This window comes from Natrix helvetica (genome assembly GCF_964273705.1).
Source record: "Natrix helvetica genome assembly, chromosome: 8".
Classification (NCBI taxonomy): Eukaryota; Metazoa; Chordata; class Lepidosauria; order Squamata; family Natricidae; genus Natrix; species Natrix helvetica.
In genome coordinates, this window is record NC_138559.1 from 6496931 (window position 1) to 6519631 (window position 22701).

At 43.4% G+C, this 22701-nt stretch overlaps 1 protein-coding gene and 1 long non-coding RNA gene across 2 annotated transcripts in view; one reads left to right on the plus strand and one right to left on the minus strand.

The window, feature by feature from the left end:
* CNNM4 (cyclin and CBS domain divalent metal cation transport mediator 4) overlaps positions 1-10592 on the minus strand; it is a 78726-nt gene extending 68134 nt beyond the window's left edge. Inside the window, exon 1 of the mRNA XM_081960751.1 lies at positions 9126-10592. Coding sequence (XP_081816877.1) covers positions 9126-10554 — 1429 coding nt within the window. The 5' untranslated portion in view covers positions 10555-10592. The remainder of the gene's footprint in view (positions 1-9125) is intronic.
* The window catches only part of LOC309396083, a 171433-nt gene that overhangs the window by 110408 nt on the left and 38324 nt on the right, over positions 1-22701 (plus strand). The gene's annotated exons all lie outside the window — the stretch shown is intronic.

The following is a 22701-nucleotide window of genomic DNA, read 5'->3' on the forward strand; positions in this document are numbered from 1 at the left end:
ACCCCCACAGTATTTTCTTTCCAGAGAGTAAGTCATCTGTGTACCAAGTTTGGTTGAAATTGCACGAGGTGTTGCAGAGGTATGCTGGAAAACACACACACACACACACACACACACAACATTTTTATTGCCTGTTATTGGACAGAGTGTCCTTAACTTATAACCATTCGTTTAATCTTCTATTAATAGCTTTCTCATCTTTGAGCAATTTTAACTGACCCGCTATTGACTGTACGGATCATTAATCAAGTTGAGGGTTTCTTAAAAAAATAATAACTAACTCAAAAATTCTGCCTAGGAATTTTCTTTCAAAAGAAGAATCTTATTCCCCCAAATTCTCCTTCACTTTTCTATAGAGTATCCCCCAAACAGCACCCAAAGTTATGTTATCTTCCATATTATTAGCGCTGATGGCTTACACTCTGATTGCTTTGCATCTGCCACTTAATTAATAAGTTACATGCTGGGGGAAAACCCTTCAGCTTGACATCGCCTCCATTGCGGCTGCTTTATATGCAAACTAGTCAGGCGTACAGCAGCCGGAGGATCAAGTGATGATATTAGTGGGTAGCAGCTATGAAGAATCAATGCAAGGGATCATTAGCATGAGTTAAACATAAAAGGGGCTCATGCTGGAAGGCATTCCGACATCATAAATACAATGGATGGTCATGGGTGCTACTTTTTTAAGTGGGGAATGGAATAAAGCAGGAAAAAGTACAGAATAAGAAGAAGAGTATAAACATCTCTAAAAAAATATTGGGGAATCTTATGTTTTAAAAAAAGCAACTTGGGGGGGGGGATATGATTGAGGACTTTAATGCATGGCATGGAGAAAGTCAACTGAGATTTTTCCTTTCTGTAAAGAATAGAATAGAATAGAATAGAATAGAATAGGGCAGGGCAGGGCAGGACAGGACAGGAGAAAATTAGAAGAGTAGAGTAGAGTACTTTACTTTACTTTTATTTAGATTTTTATACCGCCCCCTCTCCCCAAAGGGACTCGGGGCGGTGTACAGTCAAATAAAAACACATCAATAAATAGAAAATACAAACACAAAGAGGAGGCAATAAGAGACTGTACATATCTGAAGTAAAGTAGTTAAAAGCAATATTTAAATACCCTAAAAATACCCAATTAAAATATCTGCCAGGAGGTAGAATAAAACTATAAATGGGCCAGGCCGGCTAAACGGAACAGGTGAGTCTTCAGTTTTTGTCGAAAGGAGCGGAAGTCGGTGGTGGTTCTGATATCGGGGGGGAGGTCATTCCAGAGGGTTGGGCCCATCACAGAGAGTAGAATAGAATAGAAACATAAATAGAATAGAAGCAGGAAGGGACCTTGGAGGTCTTCTAGTCCAGCCTCCTCCTCAAGCAGGAAACCCTATACCAGCTCAGACAAGTGGCTGTCTACTTTATTCTTTAAAACCTCCCGTGACGGAGCGCCCTTAATTTCTTGTGGCAAGCTGTTCCACTGGCTAATTGTCCTCCCTGTTAGGAAGTTTCTCCTTCATTCCAGGTTGTTTCTCTGGGGGGCTGATAGGAATGGCATTTAATAGATAAAAGGAAACCCTTCTGTACAGCTAGTGGAACCCATTACTACAAGGCCTGTCATCGAAATAGCATTCAGTCATAAATGTAGATTTAGAAAAAAGACTATCTCCAAATATAACAATGATGAGAGGGTAGCCAGTTTGACATTTAAATTTCATGTGTGGCACTTGGTTCAAAGAAAAAAGGAGGGGGGGGGGAAACAAAATGCCCAAATAAATAAAAAAATTGAACTAGGGGGTCCTTGGTGTTCTCTGAGCTTGGTAGTTTTCTTGCAGTCATTTCATTACCCAACCAGGTGCACTGATGATGATGCATAGTTGGGTAAAAAAACGTGTGCAAAAGAAAAAAGAAAACCACCCCTACCAAATTATTTATTTATTTGTGACCCCACAAATAAATAAATATCTGAGATTAAAACCAACTTGTTTAACGCGATTAAGTTTAAAGCAGAATAAATAAAAGAGTAAGTTCAGATTTGGAAAGACTTTGATTTGCTCATGGCCAGGCTGTTGGTATCTACTCAACTGGGGAAATTTAATCAAGATAAGAGTTCTCCTCTGAGTGTTGTAAGATCTGGTTCCAAAAAGTCATTGTCATGCTAAAATGGTGTGCGTTGTTAGGCTGTGGATGTCTCTTCTATTGGGGAAGTTGACGAAATATGGGCGTTCTCCCAGGATCTGATTCCAATGGGTCATTGTCATGTTCAAAACTGCTCAGGCTGTGGGTGTCTACCGCACGTGGGAGATTCATTTCATATAGCCGTTCACCAAAGGCCTGAAATCCACATTAAGCACATTGTCATGCTGAGTATTTCAGCTGCAACCAAATGTGGTAAATCAGACCCCATTTACTTTTGAGTCACATGCTCCACCAACACAAGGAAGGCATTTCTGCCCATGGGAACCACCTATATCTATAGGATCTAGTTTCACTTTTGCTCCTAATGTTGACCCAGATTTGTGTTTCTCGTTATCCTCTTTCCCTATGCAGAGTCTCAAGCCATCCAGGACATGGTTGTCTCAAAGGTGCTTTTTCCAGGAGGAGCAGGAGAAGAGGACGAGAAGAGGAAGAGGAGGAAGAGGGGGAGAGGGAAGTGGGAGGGGGAGGAAGAGAAAAAAGAAGTAGAGGAAGAGGAGGAGGAGGAGGAGAGGAAGAGGGGGAGGGGGAGGGGGGAGGAGGAAGAGAAAAAAGAAGTAGAGGAGGAGGAGGAGAGGAGGGGAAGGGGAAGGGGACGAGGAGGAAGAGAGGACGAGGAGGAGCAGAAGAGGAGGAGAGGGGGAAGAGGAGAGGGGGAAGAGGGGGAGGAGAAGAAGAACAGGAGGGGGAGGAGGAGTAGAAGAAGAGAAGGAGAAGAGGAGGAGAAGTGGTGGAGGAAGAAGAGGAGGAGGAGGAGGAGGAGAACAAGAAGTAGAGAAGGAAGAGAAGAAGAGGAGGAGGAGGAGGAGAGGAGGAGGTGGTGGAGGAAGAAGAGGAGGAGGAGAGGAGAAGGAGAAGAAGAGGAAGAGAACAAGAAATAGAGAAGGAAGAGAAGAAGAGGAGGAGGAGGAGGAGGAATAGGAAGAGGATGATAATGAAGAAGAAAGTAGTAGTAGTTGTTGTTGTTTCGCTTCTCATCCAAGAAGCTTCATCGTTCTAGCTAGTGGGGGGGGGAATGAGATATGGAACATCCATCCAACCAAAACTGATAAAGCTTTTCGGATGAGAAGCAAAATATCTTCTTCTTCCTCAAATGGGAAAAATAAAACCATAGTCGAGTGTCCCTTTTGAAAAAAACAAAAAGCACCTTTGAGCTGTTTGGGTTGCAAACACCAGAAAAAGTTACCTGTTCACCTACAGTTGCAAAGAACAACAACTGACGCCTTGCAAATAACGTTTTCCTTTGTTAACCGACACAATGCATTCCCATTTCTCATTGTGGCTGGGAACGATTGCAAAAAATAAATACAGGTTTTCCTCACAAATATAGGCTCTGTTTTTGTTTTGTTTTTTCCGGATCAACCAAATCCTGCTCCATTGGTTGCGACGGAAATTGACCAACTGGCCTGACGTGGTAAGCCGAGACTAACTGTTGAGCCAAAGTCACCCAGCTGGCTTTTTAAGCCTACGGCAAGACAGTAATTCACCATCGCCTCTTATCCAAGCTTGGTGCCTTCACCACAAGACCTAACTGGCTTGAAGGACTACAAAGCCAAGACACAATTGTTCTTCCTCTTAACTATTTTGTCACATACATTTGGTCACACGTATTTTGTAGCACATAGATGAGAGGTCAACGGTTTGTAAATGGATAGGTAAAGGTTCCCCTCCCACATCTCTCCTAGTCGTTCCCGACTCTAGGGGGCGGTGCTCATCTCCATTTCAAAGCCGAAGAGCCAGCATTGCCCAAAGACATCTCCGGGGTCATGTGGCCAGCATGATTTGACGCCGAAGGCGCACCGATCACTGTTACCTTCCCACCAAAGGTGGTCCCTGTTTCCTACTTCCATTTTTTTACGCACTTTCGAACTGCTAGGTCGGCAGAAGCTGGAACAAGTAACGGGAGCTCGCTCCATTACGCAGCGCTAGGGATTCGAACCGCCGAACTGCTGACCTTTCTGATCAACAAGTTCAGTGTCTTAGCCACTGAGCCACCTACTACTACTAAAAAAAATTTTTTTTTTTTAGAGGGGGATGTTTTGCAAGAACTGGGTACTTCTATTGTAGCAACATTAATCAGTATTTAAGCTGGGAGGATAATATGTGTACAAGTAGTCCTTTACAAGTCCTCGTTTAGTGACAACAGTTACAACAGCATCGAAAAAAAGTGACTTATGACCGTTTTTCACACTTACGAAAAATGCAGCGTCCCTTACAGACGGGTGATCAAACTTTGGATGCTTGGCAGTTGGTTCATATTTATGAGTCACAGCGTCCTGGGATCATGTGATCCCCTTTTGCGACCTTCTAATAAACAAAGTCATCGGAAAAGCCAGATTCACTTAAAGACCGTGTCATTAACTCCATAACTGCAGTGATTCACTTAACAAACATGGCAAGGAAGGTTGTAAAATGGGACCAAACCCACTTCACATTTCTCTCTGTGATGTATGTTTTTTGGGGTCAGTTGTGGTCGCAAGTTGAAGACAACCTGTATACATGCTGTGTTTTCTTATTTTAATGCCCTTTTCTTAACATCTGGCATGCTTTGTGTCTTTGGTATTTTTTTCAATTTCTTGAGTTTTGTATCTTTTCTTCAAGCAAAACAAAACTGGTTAAATTTTAAAAAAAATAAAGACGTAACATCGATGCTGAGAAATTCTCCTATCCAACCTTCTTCAAAACAAACTGTTCAAAATCCAAAATCTGCTCTAATTTTTTATGCTTCATGTGTGAGAAAACTGAGTTTTGAGACGTGAGCTATATATTGCAATATCAAAATGTTCTTCCACACGAGTCAGTTTCTAATTTTCTCAGGACACTAGGAATCTGCTTATGGTTGAATACATTATTTTCATTCTCCTGTAATAAATGCCTAGTGTGTTCTATTAAGAAACTATATGAATGTAATGGAAATGAGGGGCTTTTATGGAATGTAAGAGCACCAGCAATGTAGAGCATCATTTAATAGATTGATTTGTGCTTTGTACTGAAATTGATTACTGCATTGTAACTTTTAGTAACTACATGACATTTAAAAATGTAATTGCTGCAGTCATTATGATTATGAATGTTGCTTCAAATGGGCTTTTCTTGTTTGCTGCAAGCTCTAAAACTGCTTTATCATTTTCATTTTAGTGAGGTATTGAAAGAAAATGAGTGTTTTTGGAAAAGATTCCAGGTCAGTAAGATACATAAAGATAAACTGATAGGAAAAAACTGAAAGAGAAGGCAGAATCAGAGTATTATAAGATGGGGGATGTTTTCATCACTGGTAGAAAACAAATATGGACAAAAAGAAACAGAAAATTGAATAATTTGGAAAAGAGCGTAGAATTATAGGGGAGGAGTTGAATTCAAAGGCAATTGAAATGTAAATGCAAAGGTAAGATAAAAATAGATTAAAAGTGATGTAACTGTTAGATATGATGACACAAAGATTGTACCCAGGTGACACACTGTAAGATTAAGGATGTAAGAGTGGTTGTGGAAAAATAAAAATAAAATAAAACTTTTCAAACAAAAACCAAAAACCAAAGCAAGGGGAGGATATACAGGAGGAGAACTTAACTCCTTAAGTCCAGGTGGGAGATTCTGTAAATTCTTGGAAATGTACGGCAGATAAAAGCAGCACTGTAGCTTTAAGGGGTCTGGCGTTGAATAAACCCTATTGCATTGCAACACAGTTTTTTTGATCCTTCCATGGGAAGAAGTGGAAGCTGTGTTAGACACAATGGGCCCTGTAACAAAAGAGTTCAAAAGTGATTTATGAAACGCACACCTTCTCCTGGGTGCAAAAGGACTCCAGCCAAGTTGTATTCCAGCAGTGCGAATGTCCTGACCTGCAGCTGGAGAAAAACTAAGGATGCAGCTTCCAGGCCCTTCGCCCACGAAATCTGGCCCTAGACCGGAAGGATTGCCTCCCGGAAGGGGTTTTTTTTCTCGCTTTCATTTGACTGGATCAGCTCCCTTGTTTTCCCCTCAAGTGGGAGACGCACAGTGTGCAAGAGAGAACCTCAAGGAGTTTTTTAAAGTTGCTTAAAAAGAAAGCAAGAAACAGGATAGTCTTTTTTTTTCCTCGCAGACAGATTGCCACTGTCTGTCTGTCTTTTAGGCTGCAGCTGGGAGAGTCTCTTTGACGAATGTTGACATCCAACAATTCCGCTTTTTCTCTTGCTTTCTTCTGCTGTCAGCATAACTTACTCGCGTCTGAACAAACATCTGTAGGAGAAGACTGCAAAACGTGCTCCAGGAAAACAGCCCGTCCCATCCTAATAAGTCTTTTCCTCCCACCCCACTCCAGAAAATAACTTCTGCTGTTAATATGTAATGCGTGGAGGATTGGGTTCACACATGGCCTCAAGCTATTATTTGCTGAAGGAGGACATAAGTTGAATAAGCCAGAGCTGGTTAGGGCTCGGTCAATCTGGGTTTGTAACTATTATCAGCTACAGAGGCTGCTTTTCCCGTGAAATCATCAGCCCAACGTGCCCAAAGGCTGCGATAACTTAGCGCACCTTGTACCACCGGCTCTTACGAAGGCAAGAAGCCTTAGCAAAGGGGCGCAACCAAAGGATGAGAAACCCACTTCTTCCTGTACACGCTGATCTTCCTCATCTATCAAATTGGCAGGTTTCAATACAGGAAGCCCCCCCCCCTCTCTGGCACTCGCTGCCTAACAACTTTGACATCAACTTTGTCATCTGTAACCCAACAAGACAGACACAGACTTCAGAAGACAATTAGAACTGCAGAAAAAACAACAGCTACCAACCTGCCTTCCATTGAGGACCTGTAAACTGCACAAGTCAAAAAGAGGGCTGTGAAAATATCTACAGACCCCTCCCATCCTGGACATACATTGTTTCAACTCCTACCCTCAAAAGGATGCTATAGGGCACTACACAACTAGACACAAAAACAGTTTCCCCCCCGAACGCCATCACTCTGCTAAGCAAATAATTCCCTCACCACTGTCAAACTATTGATTAAGGCTGCATTACTGTTACTATTAGTTTTCTCATCGTTCCTATCACTCATCTCCTCCCACTTATGACTGCAGGTCTGTAACTTTGTTGCTTGCATCCTTATGATTTATAGTGATTGTTTCCTAGTATTATTCGATTGCTTTTTTGTATCCTATGACTATCATTAAGTGTTGTACCTTAGGATTCTTGATAACTATATTTTATTCTCTTTATGTGCACTGAGAAGCATCTTCACCAAAGACAAATTCCTTGTGTGTCCAATCACATGGCCAATAAAGAATTCTAATCTATTCTATCAACACACAGTGGAAAACCAAATGGGCTGCTGAACGCCCAGATAAAGGCAGCTAAGTAGATGACCCTACACAAAAGGTGCCAGGTTCTGACTCTCCTTGGCAGCATTGGTCAACTCTGAACAGGACCCGTACCAGGGGTGAAATCCAGAAGGTTTTGGAGAACCAGTAGCGGAAATTTTGAGTAGTTCGGAGAACTAGCAAATGCCACCTCTAGCTGGCACCAGAGTGGGGTGGGAATGGAGATTTTGCAGTATCCCTCCCCTGCCACGCCCACCAAGCCACACCATGCCCACCAAGCCACACCACGCCCACCAAGCCACACCACGCCCAAGCCACACCCATAGAACCGATAGTAAAAAAAAATGAATTTCACCACTGATCCATACCCAACATGGTGTCTGCGAAGACTCATTGTTTAAGAGGGGTCTTGTCTCTACCCCTGCGATGCTCAACAAAATATCCACCACATTGTGTTTGAATGCCCATCAAGAGCTTACACCGGCTCAAGGACTGATTTTTTTCAACATAAGATTACCCTGTCCTTGAATGGCTGGGTGGACTGGACATTAACATTTGAACCACTGTAAGTCCACTTTTCTTGCCATACACTAAATAAATAATGTGGGTGAAGGAGGAGAGTGCAAAAGTTGGCTTGAAACTCAACATTAAGAAAACAAAGATCATGGCATCCGGTCCTCTCAATTTCTGGCAAATAGATGAGGAAGAAATAGCGGTAGAGACAGATTTTATTTTCCTGGGCCCCAAGCTCACTGATGAGGACTGCAGCCAAGAAATTAAAAAATGCTTGCTCCTGGGGAGGAAAGCGATGGCAAATCTAGACAGCAGACTAGAAAGCAGAGACATCACCCTGCCAACAAAGGTATGTATAGTCAAAGCAATGGTTTTCCCAGTTGCAATGGATGGCTGTGAAGGTTGGACCATAGGGAAGGCTGAGCGCCAAAGAATGGAGGCCTTTGAACTGGTGCTGGAGAAGACTCCTGCGAGTCCCTTGGACAGCAAGACGATCCAACCGGTCAGTCCTAGAGGAGATCAACCCTGACTGCTCTTTAGAAGGCCAGATCCTAAAGAGGAAACTCAAATACTTTGGCCACCTGATGATAAGGAAGGACTCCCTGGAGAAGAGCCCAATGCTGGGAACGATTGAGGGCAAAAGAAGAAGGGGATGACAGAGAATGAGGTGGCTGGATGGGGTCACTGAAACAGTCAGCGTGAGCTTAAATGGACTCCAGAGAATGGTAGAGGACAGGAAGGCCTGGAGGAACATTGTCTATGGGGTCGCGATGGGTCAGACATAACCTTGCAACTAACAACAACAAAATAAAATAATAAAATAATAAACTTAGCGCAACAGACTCCATGAGACAAATGAATTGCAGGTATCTTAGGGATCCTCAAGAACCTATGAATCCTTCTGCTGGATTTGGCCATCACATTCTGCATTAGCCTTGGCTAGGAGGAGGTAACCAGGTTGCATCCTGGCCACCAGGATTTAAAAAAAACACGCTGCCTATCATTCTGGTGGTGTGCAAAAGAAGCTGCCTCTTTGCCAACCATGCCCCAAGCAAACAAAAGCACCCAGGGTAATAGGCAACATGCCCAGACGGATACCACCTTCCATCTTTTGACTTACCCTTCTTGAATTCCTCCAGCATGGCGTCCAGCTTGGTGTCGTGGAAGACAAAATGGACCGGGTGGTTGTAGAACTTGGTGATGGTCTTGAGGGTGGTGCAGTCATCGGGGTCCACAAAAGCCAAGTCCTTGATGTACAGGATATCCACAATGTTGGACCGTTCTTCTTCGAAGACGGGAATACGGGTGTAGCCACTCTCCATGATTTCGGACATGGTGTTGAAATCCAAGATGGTGTCGCTGTTGATCATGAAGCAGTCGTGAATGGGGGTCATGACGTCCTCCACCGTCTTGGTCCGAAGCTCCAGGGCTCCCTGGATCATGTTCAGCTCCTCCTTGACCAGATCGTTGTAAGGCTCCGTGATCTTCAGCATCTCCACCAGCTTCTCCCGGTTGTAGACGGTGCCGATTTCTTGACCCAACAGAAAGTCAAGGATCTTGCTGACCGGGAAGGAGATGGGGAAGGTCAAGAACATGAAGATCTTGGTGAGAACGATGGTGTTGGCCCCCACGGCCAAACCATGGCGGGAGCAGAGCGCCTGGGGCACGATCTCCCCGAAGACCACGATGCCCGAGGTGGACACAATGACGGCCACCAAGCCCGACCCAATCAAGTCATCCAGCAGGATGGTGAGGGTGGTGTTGACCAAGACGTTGCCTAGCAGGAGGGAGCACAGCAGGTAGTTGCCCTTGCGCCGGATGGGCTCAATCTTGCGGGCGTAACGCTTCTCCTTCTCGCTGCCGCAGTTCTGCACGATGCGCAGCTCCATGGGGTCCAGCGCCATCAGGCCCAGGTTCAGCCCACTGAACATGCCGGAGAGCACCAGCAGGGTCAACAGCAGCAGGATCTGCAGCCAGAGAGGGAGTAGGTGCTGCTTCTCCTCCACCACCCGCAGGAAGGCATCCTCGCCCTCCAGGCGAAGCCAGGGCTGCGCGGGATCGCTCCGCGTGCACAGCACATAGAGCTTGGAGCGCTCGGCCTTGCGCAGCCGCTGCACTTTCACGCCCACCAGGGCCGAGGTGGAGCGGCTGGGGCCAGCGTGGGCATGCACCACCAGGTCCTGGGTTTTCTCCGGGCAGGTGGCATTGGCACCCCTGGGCCAGGTGGCATTGGTGGCCTCGGCGAAATAGACCGCTTGGTAGGCTTGGGGGCTCAAGCCCAACCCGTAGAGGCGCAGCACGATGTGGGCACCTTCCTGCACCTGCAGCACGCCCGCTTCCACCGTTTCCTCCAGCTCGGACAGCGGCCGGTCGGTGCCCTCCAGCCGCATGCCCAGCACCACGGGGCCCCGACGCTCGGGGGAGGCGCCGGCGCCGGCTCGGCTGAACAGCAGCAGCAGCAGCGGAAGTACCAGCCTGGCCCGCAAGGGGAGACGCTGCCCGGCCTTGTCCCCGGAGCCCTGCAAGGTCCCCGGTCGGCGCAGCGCCATGATCCGCCTGGCTTGGCTGGCAGCGGCGAGCGCGGAGAAGCAAGTTTTGGGCGCCGAGGGGGGAGGAGCTTAACGCGTCACGGCTGCTTTGCATACGGCACGGCCCGCCCCCTCCCTGCGCTTCTCCTACTCCTCTTTGCCCCCCCTCTCGGGGGAGCCCCTTAAGGAGGCGCCGAGAAGAGGGGCTGGGCGGGGCTTTCCTTCTTTCCTTTTAAGGAGGCGCCCGGCGTAGAAGCGGTGCGGAGGGAGCCGCTGGGGCTAAATTATGCTATAGCTATGGCTACAGGGGTCGGAAAGGAGGGGCGGGGAAATAAATTTTATGTACACTGAGAGCATCTGCACCAAAGACAAATTCCTTGTGTCCAATAACACTTGGCCAATAAAGAATTCTATTCTAATCTATTCTATATTCTAATATTTCTATTCTATTCTATTTATTCTAATTATTCTATTTTCTATTATATTATATTCATTCCAATATTCTATTCTATTCTAAATTCAGTTCTATTTTATTCTCTATTCTGTTCTATTCTGTTTTCTATTCTCTATTCTCTTCCCTTCTACTTTCTATTCTATTCTCTATTCTTTTCAATTCCCTTCCATTTTCTATTCTATTCTATCCTATTTCCTATCCTATTTTCTTTTCAATTCTCTTCTATCCCCTATTCTATTCCATTCCATTCTACTTTCTATTCTATTCTCTATTCTATTCATTTCAATTCTCTTCTATTTCCTATCCTATCCTATCTCCTATTCTATTTCCTTTTCAATTATTATCTTCTATTATATTCCTTATTATATTCTATTATCTTCTATTCTATTTCCTATTCTATTGTATCCTATCCTATCCTATCTCCTATTCTATTTCCTTTTCAAGTCTATTCTATTATCGTCTATCCCTTATTCTATTCTATTTCCTACACTATTTCCTTTTCAAGTATCTTCTATCCCTTATTCTATTCTATTCCATTCTACTGTCTATTATTCTTTCTGTTCTATTAAAAATGGTATTTTGCGCAAGGGCTACAACTAGGGTTATAACCGGGTCGGGCCGCCCGCCCCCCTCCCCGGCAGAGATGTTGGGGCACGTGGTAGGGCGCCTGGCGCTCCGGAGGGGGGTGAGCGACCTTGAATGGGTGAGCCATCAATTCTCTAGCCGGGCTGGGAGACTTTCCGAGGTTGCTCTGCGGGCTTTCTTGCAACAGCCCCACCCTGATCGATGGGTGGATTCACCTGGAAGATTCCCCCCCCCAAACTAAACTCATTTAGACACACCCGTTGGCCAGGATGGAATAATAGGGTCTCCTGTCTTGAGCGAGGGGGTTGGGCTAGAAGACCTCGGTGGGTCCCTTCCAGCCTTAGGATCCTATTTTCTCTTATCTTTCTTGTTTCCCTTGATAATTCTTGTTGAAAAGTCCCCCTCAAAGGCCCAAACGAGAAGCCCAGGATCACCGCATCCTGGTTTCCTGGCCGAGCCGGGTGGTGGTGGTAAGGGGGACTGCAAGTTGTGCAAAGCAAACCCCGCTTGCTTCTCTCCCCCACGCCCATCCAACCCCACCCCGGCAAGGAAACCCCCTTTGCTGGCGCCTAAGGAGCAAGCCACCTCGCTCCCAGCGCTTCCCCTTTGCGTGGCTTTTGCAAATCCGGTCCTGATCATCAACCGCGACGCGATTTGCCCGCTTTTTAATTTAACCTGACATGTTGAACCCGGCTAATTGAGGCTTAAATCGAGAGCTGCGGGTCCGGTTTAGTTTCGGAGATCTGGCGTTGCCAACAACGTTGCTTTTAAACACACACACAAAACACACACACACACACTTTAACAGCTGCCGTTGGTAGGTGGAAATTCAACAGGTCGGCTTGGAGACAGAGGGAAGGATTGAAGTTTGCTGGTGCTTTGCTCCTATTTAATTGACCTCTTGGCCTTTTTCTTTGAATGGAATGGAAGAGAAGAGAGAAATAGGATAAAATTAGAATAGAAAAAAATAGGATAAGATAGAATAGAATACAGAAAATAGGACAAAAATTAGTGATAAGATAGGATAGAATAGAGTAGAATATTGGAATGAATAGAATAGAATTATTGGCATGAATAGAATAGGATTCTTTATTAGCCAAATGTGATTGGACACACAAGGAATTTGCCTTTGGTGCATTTGCTCTCAGTGTACATAAAAAGACAAGATTTCCTTGTGTGTCCAATCACAATTTGGCTAATAAAGAATCCTATTCATGCCAATATTCTATTCTATTCATTCAATATACTATTCAATAGAATATTGGAATGTATAGAATATAATTCTTTAATCGCCAGGTGTGATTGGACACACAAGGAATTTGTCTTTGGTGCAGATGCTCTCAGTGTACGTAAAGAAAAATAAAATAGAATACATTCATCAAGAATTATAAGATACAACACTTAGTGATAGTCGTAGGTTACTAAATAAGCAATCAAATTATACTAGGAAACAAAACAATATGAATTTTAAAGATACAAGCAACAAGGTTAGTCATAAGTTGGAAGAGATAGGTACTAGGAAGGAAGAGAAGAATAGTAGTAATGCAGTCTTAGTAGGTAATTTGACAGTGTTGTAGGAATTAGTTGTTTAGCAGAGTAAGGGCATTCAGGAAAAAGCCATCCTTGTGTCTAGTTGTTCTGGTGTGCAGAGCCCTATAGTGTCGTTTTGAGGGTAGGAGTTGAAACAATTGATGTCCAGGATGTGAGGGGTCTGTAGATGTTTTCACAGCCCTCTTTTGACTCGTGCAGTGTTACAGTCCTCAATGGAAGGCAGGTTGGTAGCCATTGTTTTTCTGCAGTTGTGATTTTCCATTGAAGTTGCAGAACCAAACCAGACAGTTATAGAGGTGCAGCTGACAGATTCAAAATTCCTCTGTAGAAAGAAATTATTATAAAATAATTTTAAAAAATAATTATCCACTATTTCAATCACTTTATTTCAGTGAAGGTATTTTGATTTGCTCTGCGTGACTCTTGTTGTTTTGAAAAGGTTTGTTGTGCAATGTGTCCGCAAGATGATTAAGTAACGCCGTCAATGATCCACCATCTGTATCCTTATTCAATCCCTTATTCAATCCAAAGACAGGAAGGGTTACCCAAACGCCAGTAAAACTCCCCAGGAAAAACAAATATAAAAATCAATGGTCTCTCTTGGCTTGAACAGGATTAGGCTTAGTTTAAGGTTTTGCAAAGAGAACCCCTAGGGAATTACCAAATCCTTCCCTCTTTTGCCTTTATTCTGCTTGTTGTTGTTGTTAGTTTATTTATTTGTTTGTTTATTTATTTATTTATTTATTTTGTCAAGCATGTATAGGATAATAGTATATACAAGATTAGGAGTACATGAAATGGATACAAATAAATGGGGTTGTTAGGACAGGACGGTAGGCACGTTGGTGCAAAGTTGTCTCCAACCCATCGCGACCCCATGGACCACATTCCCAGGCCTTCCTGTCCTCTACCATCCTCTGGAGTCCATTTAAGTTCACACCGACTGCTTCGGTGACTCCATCCAGCCTCCTCATTCTCTGCTGTCCCCTTCTTCTTTTGCCCTCCATTGTTCCCAACATTAGGTTCTTCTCCAGGGAGTCCTCTTTCCTTCTCATTAGGTGGCCAAAGTATTTGAGCTTCCTCTTCAGGATCTGGCCTTCTAAAGAGCAGTCAGGGTTGATCTCCTCTAGGACTGACCGTGGCCTTGCCGTCCAAGGGACTCGCAGGAGTCTTCTCCAGCACCAGAGTTCAAAGGCCTCCGTTCTTTGGCGCTCAGCCTTCCTTATGGTCCAACTGTCATGCTACAAATTGCAACTTTGGCTGATCAAAAGGCAAGGCAGATCAGGGGGGGGCTTATGGGGTGAGATGCACCAGACGTTGAGGCTTTGGAAAAAGTGCAGAGAAAAGCAACTAAGATGATCAAAGGCTGGAGACTAAAACATATGAGGATTTGGGTTTGGCTAGTCTGAAGAAAAGAACAATGGGGGGGGGTGGTGACGTGATAGCAGATTTTCAGCGGTTGAGGAGCTGCCACAAAGAAAAGGGGGTCCTCTTATTTTCCAAAACACCAGAGGGCAAGACATGAAACAATGGATGGAAATTAATCAATTCTGCCAGGCCAGAAAAATGACACATGCTTGTACCTCTACCTTGTACTACAAACAAGGGTGCCTGCCAGCAATCATCCAATTAGTAGGCATACCCCCCTCTTTCTCTCTCTCTCCCTCCCTCCCTTTCTCTCCTCTCTCTTTCCTCTCAATTGCCTTCTCTCTCTCTCCCTCTCAATTCCTCTCTCACCTCTCTCTCTCTCTCAAACTTTCTCTCTTTTCCTCTCAATCTTTCTCTCAATTTATTTCTCTCTCTCTCTCTCTCTCTCTCTCTCTCTCTCTCAAACTTTCTCTTTTTAAAAAAAAATTTATTAAACACACATTAAAAACATTGGACACAGTGCAACGATCCTGGCACTGTCTTTGCCTCCATGTTGTTTTGTTCTTGTCTTATACTTTTTCACTGTTACGATTTCATACAAAGACGAATCAGAATATTATAAGATCTGGGATAAATCTTATCAATTGTTGGAACAAAAAGGAAAGACCCAAAATAAGCAAGGACTAAGGTTTATAGAATGAAGATGAGAATTATGTATGAAATCAATCTTTCTCTCTCAATCTCTTTTCCTCAATCTCTGTCTGTCTGTCTCTCTTTCTCTCCTCCCTCTGTCTCTGACTCATCTGTCATTCCATGCAAGGGGTATTTATAACACCCTTTATGAATAGAGAAATGAAGCAATGGGCACAGGTGGGTGGAAGGCATCCGTGACACCCAAAAGATCAGATGCAAAGATGAACAAAATGAGTATAGTGAAGGGGATTTCCAGAGGGTGTCTTGGAGCAGGATGGCTTCGTTCCCCAGTTGTACAATGATAGGAGTTGCAAAAACTGGAACCTTCCCCTATCGGGAGCTTCCTCTGCATTTTCTCTTTGGTGTTTCCCCCACCCCTAAGTGAATGTTGCCTTGCAAAAGATAATTACAGTGTTTTTTTTTTAAAAAAAGAACAAATAAATTGATTATTCCCATTTTAATAGTAGCCGATGTTGAGACTCTGGAAAGAAGGCAGAAAAGAGCAACAAAGATGATCGGGACTGGAGACTAAGACATATCAATCAATTAGAAGAGAGCGGGAAGGGACCTTGGAGGTCTCTTAGGCCAACACCCTGCTCAAGCAGGGGGTTGGGTAACCTTTTTCTCCTCACGTGCCAAAATCATGTGTGCGTGCTATCGCGCGTGCATGCCCACACCCACAATGCAATGTGCCCGCCCCCTGCGCATGCATGTGCAAAAACCTCCCCCCGCATGCATACGCGAACCCCCTTCCACGTGGCCTACTTGGCCTCCTGAGCCACAGCAAGGGAGGGGGCGTTTTTGCCCTCCCTAGGCTTCGAAGGCTTTCCCCAATTCCTGGCCAATAGATGGGGAAGAAATGGAGGGAGTGACAGGTTTTATTTTCCTGGGCTCCAAGATCAGCGCAGATGGGGACTGCAGCCAAGAAATTAAAAGACACTTGCTCCAGGGGAGGAAAGCGATGGCAAATCTAGACAGCAGACTAAAAAGCAAAAACATCACCCTGCCAACAAAGGTACGTATAGTCAAGGCTCTGGTTTTCCCAGTTGCAATGGGTGGCTGTGAAGGTTGGACCATAAGGCAGGCTGAGGGCCAAAGAATGGAGGCCTTTGAACTCTGGTGCTGGAGAAGACTCCGGCGAGTCCCTTGGACTGCAAGGCGATCTAATCGGTCAGTCCTAGAGGAGATCAACCCTGACTGCTCTTTAGAAGGCCAGATCCTGAAGAGGAAACTTAAATCCTTTGGCTACCTAAGGAGAAGGAAGGAATCCCTGGAGAAGAGCCTAATGCTGGGAACGATGGAGGGCAAAAGAAGAAGAAGGGGACAGCAGAGAATGAGGGGGCTGGATGGGGTCACTGAAGCAGTCGGCGTGAGCTTAAATGGACTCTAGAGGATGGTAGAGGACAGGAAGGCCTGGAGGTACATTGCCACGATGGGTTGGACACGACTTTGCAACTAACAACAACATGGCAACTTAGCTTCCTGGGATGAAACTCACTTGAACAACCACCCACACCCTATTGGCACCTTGTGCTGGAGGGCAGCCATCCCTGGAAGGCTTCTGTGTGAAAGGTGATTAACACCCGTTTTGTGGTGCATCAAACATCAATAGAGTTGCTGTTTTGCATCTGATTTCCCCAGTAGGCAGACTCACTATTTCACTCTCCGTTCTGGCTGATGTTGTAACAGTAGTCATGCTAATAGAGTGACACAGGGTCTCCTTAGGGGCAGTCCCGTAATTTTGAAATGATCTTGCAAGAGAAGCTAACTCTCATGCGGTTTTGTTGAAAGAGGCAACGGAAGACATTTTTTTAACAGTTTAACAGAGTTGGAAGGGACCTTGTAGGTCATCTAGTCTAACCCCTGCCCAACCCCTACACCATTTCTGACCGATGGCAGTCCAGTCTCTTCTTGAAAACCTCCAGTGAGGAAGCTCCCACAACTTCCAAAAGCAACTTATGTTCCATGGGTTGATGGTTCTCATTGTCAGAAACTTTGTTTTTATTTCTAGGTTGAATCTCTCCTTGTTCAGTTTCCATCCATTATTCCTTGTCTGGCCTTCAGATGCTTTGGAGAATAGCTTGATCCCCTTCCTCCTCTCTGTGGCAGCCCCTCAAATATTGGAGCACTGCTATCCTGTCTCCCCTGGTTCTTCTCTTCTCTAGACCAGCCATGCCCAGTTCCTGCAACCGTTCATCGTATGTTTTAGCCTCCAGGCCCCTAATCCTCTTGGTTGTTCTTCTCTGCACTCCTTCTAGAGTCACAACATCTTTTTATAGTGTGGTGACCAAAACTGAATGCAGTATTCCAAGTGTGGCTTTATAGAGTGGTATTAGTACCACACTTGATGTTGATTGTATCCCTCTGTTAATGCAATTCTAAATTGCATTGGCTTTTTTGACTACTGCCCCCCACTGCTGCCTCCTATTTAACTGGTTGTCCACTAAGACTCCAAGATCTCTCTCCAAATTACTGTACTACTATTATTGCCTGGTTTCACCCAGTCTATATGTGTGTTTTTCTTGCTAAGTGTAAGACTTTACTTTTCTCTACCCTGAATATCCTTTTGTTAGATGGGGCCCAGTGTTGCACTCTGTCAAGATCCATCCATATAGAATAGAATTCTTTATTGGCCAGGTGTGATTGGACACACAAGGAATTTGTCTTTGATGCATATTATGCTCTCAGTGTACATAAAAAGACAATATAATATAATATAATATAATATAATATAATAATATAATATAATATAATATAATATAATATAATATAATATAATATAATATAATATAATATAATATAATATAATATAATAATATAATATAATATAATATAATATAATATAATATAATATAATATAATATAATGATATGATATGATATTATATTTATTTATTTATTTATTTATTTGATTCAATTTATCAGTCGCGCCCTCTCTGCGAAGGGACTCGGGGCGACGTACAATCAAATATAAAGGCATATTATATAATATAATATAATATAATATTATATTATATTATATAATAATATAATATAATAATATAATAATAATATAATATAATAATATAATAATAATATAATATAATAATATAATAATATAATAATATAATAATAATATAATAATATAATATAATAATATAATAATATAATAATAATATAATATAATAATATAATAATATAATAATATAATATAATAATATAATATAATAATATAATATAATTCTTTATTGGCCAAGTGTGATTGGACACACAAGTAATTTGTCTTTAGTGCAGATGCTCTCAGTGTACATAAAAGGCAAGATACATTCTATAGAATAGAATAGAATAGAATAGAATAGAATAGAATAGAATTATTTCTTGGCCAAGTGTGATTGGACACACAAGGAATTTGTCTTTGGTGCAGATGCTCTCAGTGTACATAAAAAGACAAGATACATCCTATAGAATAGAATAGAATAGAATAGAATAGAATAGAATAGAAATAGAATAGAATGAAATATAAATAGAATAGAATAGAATAGAATTATTTCTTGGCCAAGTGTGATTGGACACACAAGGAATTTGCCTTTGGTGCATATGCTCTCAGTGTACATAAAAAGACAAGATACATTCTATAGAATAGAATAGAATAGAATGAATAGAATAGAATAGAATGATCTAGAAATAGAAATAGCAATAGAATAGAATAGAATTCTTTATTGGCCAAGTGTGATTGAACACACAAGGGATTTGTCTTTGGTGCCCATGCTTTCTGGGTACATAAGGAGAATAAAGTACATTCATCAAGAATAAGAAGATACAACACTCCCATTGTTTCTTCGGGCAGCGCTGGCTCCTTGGCTCTTCGGCTAGCACATATGTGCGGGGGGGGGGGGGGGGAACCTTTACCTTTCCTTCCAACAGGATGGAGACGGGTGGAAAAACTCAAGTTCGGAGCCACGTTAGTGTCTTTCAAACTCCCCCTTTTTATATGGGTAATCCCTGATTTACAACAGTTTGATTAAGGTTAGTGAGTTACGACTGTTTTTTCATACTTAACGACAATGGCCACATCCCTGTGATCACCTGATTAAAATCCAGACTCTCGGTGGCTGACTTATATTTATGACGGTTGCAGTGACCAAAGGTCCTGTGATCCCATTTTGTGACCTTCTGACCAGCGAAACCAATGGGGGAAGCCAGATTCACTTAACAACCGTGTCCCTATCTTAATAACGCAGGGATTCACATAACAACCGTGGCAAGAAAGTTCGTAAAATGAGGCAAAACTCACTGAATGATTGTCTTGCTAAGCGACATAAATTTTGGGCTCAATTGTGGTTGTAATTCAAAGACAACCTGTATTCTTTTTAAAATTTGATTTTTTTTTGAACATTTACATCGTCTTGGTACGTTTTAATAGGCCCACAATGTTTGATACCACTGTTTCTAATGTTGTGGCCTGCCAGTGGCCAGCGGAGCTGGTGGCAGATTGGGACAGTGAGGAGGTTGGGGAGGAACCTGGACCAGTCCTGGAGTCTGGGGAAGGCTCTGATGAGGGCTCTGTGTTGGAGGCAGAGATGGGACCAGAGCCGTTTGACAGTTATCAGCTGCCTTCGGAGTCGGAGATCAGTGGGGCAGAAGAACACCTGGAGCCTGTTCCCAATGTTCACATGCGCAGAGCTGCCAGAAGAAAAAAACAGCTAAGAAATCAGGGTCGACTTGGGGGTAAAGCCACAGGTGGACGGTGAATGTCCCCTCCCATAGCAAATAAAAGAGGAGTGAAAGGGGAGTGGGCTTTTGCAGGAACAATTCATTCATTCGTTGATTTCAGGCGTGTGAAGATCTATCCATGAATCTCAGAGACTCTGTGCCCAGTCTTTCCTTGCACAGCACTGCGTTTGGACAATATTTACATGGCAGATTTCCAAGCTAGATAAGGTCTGTGCCCAAAAATTCACCTTTGAAAGACTGTTTGCCAGGCCTTGGCTGAATGTGAATGAGAGAAATTCACATTCATCTAATGAAAGGGGCTTTGTCGGGACCAGGAATCTGCTTCGTGCTTTTTGGGGAAGCCTAAGTCAGCACATCAAGGTTGCGTATTTCTTACATAAAACATTACATTTCATCACACCTTGTAAAAAAGTGATTCACTACCTCGCCTTGCTAGATGAAAGATTTTATCAGCTCCTTTTTCAGGCAAAGGTGTAGATCAGATAATTACAGTATCATTCCAATTATCCAAGATTGATTTTATTTCTTTGTGTGCAGAGCTCTGGGCCCTTCAGGAGGCGTAATCAATATTATTAATATTAATCATCTATCTCTCTAGCTGTCACGCAGAATCTGATCACACTTGAATCACGCTATAGATTTTATTCTTTAGCACGGATGGTTTCTTCTTACTGGGGACTGCTAAACAGTTTCTTAAAACCAATTGACAAGTGAGTTCTGTCTTCCCAAGAATTCTTTACCAGGATAGTAGTCATCATCCTCTTTTAACGACCCCATCATCCCTTGCGAGGTGAACTCTGGGTAACTGAATGGAGCTAGCAGAGCGTTTTAATGGCCGGATGCCTTTCCTGACACCAGTGCAGAGTTTTGTTCAGCAGATATATTCTCAGTATGCCCAGACAGTGTTTACTGGCCGGATGACTTTCCTGACGCCAGTGCAGAGTTTTGTTCAGCAGATATATTCTCAGTGTGCCCAGACAGTGTTTACTGGCCGGATGACTTTCCTGACGCCAGTGCGGAGTTTTGTTCAGCAGATATATTCTCAGTGTGCCCAGACAGTGTTTACTGGCTGGATGACTTTCCTGATGCCAGTGCAGAGTTTTGTTCAGCAGATATATTCTCAGTGTGCCCAGACAGTGTTTACTGGCCGGATGCCTTTCCTGATGCCAGTGCAGAGTTTTGTTCAGCAGATATATTCTCAGTGTGCCCAGTCAGTGTTTACTGGCCAGATGCCTTTCCTGACGCCAGTGCGGAGTTTTGTTCAGCAGATATATTCTCATCGTGCCTAGAGAAAGAAATATCTGCCTCTACCTAGGATTGAACTTACACAGCCTCCTGATGGTGAGGCGAGAGCTATACCTCTAGGCCACTGCACCGCTCCTCTTTACCAGGATAGTAGTTTTGAAGGAAAATCCATCTGGTTCGGTTCCAGGTTGAGAGAAAGATGCTGGAAGCAACATGGAGGCTGATTGGAAGGAAAGTTTATTGATCAAACAGAACCACACACAAAGCACGCAGTTCCTGAGTCAGCTGAAGTACTGGCTGAACAGGTGGATGGATCTTCATAGTTTCTGTAACTTTGAAGTTTGGGATTTGCACAATATGGGCTTTGTGTTCTGAAAAGGTGTTGGTTGGGTAATTCTTATTTGTGTCTGAAGGCTTATGTCAGGGGTGTCCAAACTTGGGAACTTTAAGACTTGTGGACTTCAACTCCCAGAATTCCCCAGCCAGCTCTGCTGGCTGGGGAATTCTGGGAGTTGAAGTCCACAAGTCTTAAAGTTCCCAAGTTTGGACACCCCTGGTTTATGTCCTGGGTTAGATTTTTGGGTGAGGGGCTGCTGTCCTTAATCCAAACACACTGCTTTTGTTAGCCGTCAAAATTGCTGTAAGGGTTTTTTGAAATATCGTGTCTTTTTTTTCATATTTTTTTTAAATTTTCATAACAAATAACCACATGTATACTATTACATAACCAACATCATATTGTATTCAACTCCCAAAAATGATTATTGGCTCTTCTGCTCTCCATACACCATATTTGTACCTTATCCATCACTTTCTTCTCCCTCTCTCCTCCTCCTCCCTACCTCCTTTCTTCCCTCTATCGTCCTGCCCTTCTCAACTTCCCCTTCCTCTCTCCTTCTCCTCTCTCCCCTTTCCACTTCTTCTTTCTCTCCTCCTCTTCCACCCCCCTACCCTCTCTCCTATCCCTCTCTTCTTCCCTTACCTCTCTCCTCTACTTCGCACTCTTCATCTCATTTACTTGGCGTATTTCATCCTCTGAGCGAGCTCCATTTTATGTTGATGGTATTTATAATTCCTTTTCAATATACATATTTAATTTTAACATGTATCCTCCGCCTTCTTTTTTTAAAAAAATCCTGTCTTGAATGGGGCAGTGTTTGCGGTGCTTATGGAAAGAGCCATCTAGATCGTTGGCTTCCGTTTTCAATAAGCTTGCAAAATTTTTTTTACTACTGAATCGATGGTAATGGCAGCCGGATCCCACCCCTGCTCTGGACACACTCAATTGTATTAATGTCCAATATACAGTGTGGATTCCAGGTAGACGAGCTGTATTCGAGGTCTGGCAAAGGCTTTTTTAATAACGGTTATGATGGCTGCAGAATCCTGGAGTCACGTAATTCGCATTTGAGACCTTCTCAGTGGGCTTCCCTCAAGCAATGGGGAAAGTCGGATTCACTTAACAGCCATGTGACTTCCTTAACAACTGCAGTGGTTCGCTTAACAACAATGGCCAAAAAAAAAAGAGTTGTAAAATCTGTCACTATTCATTTAACAAGC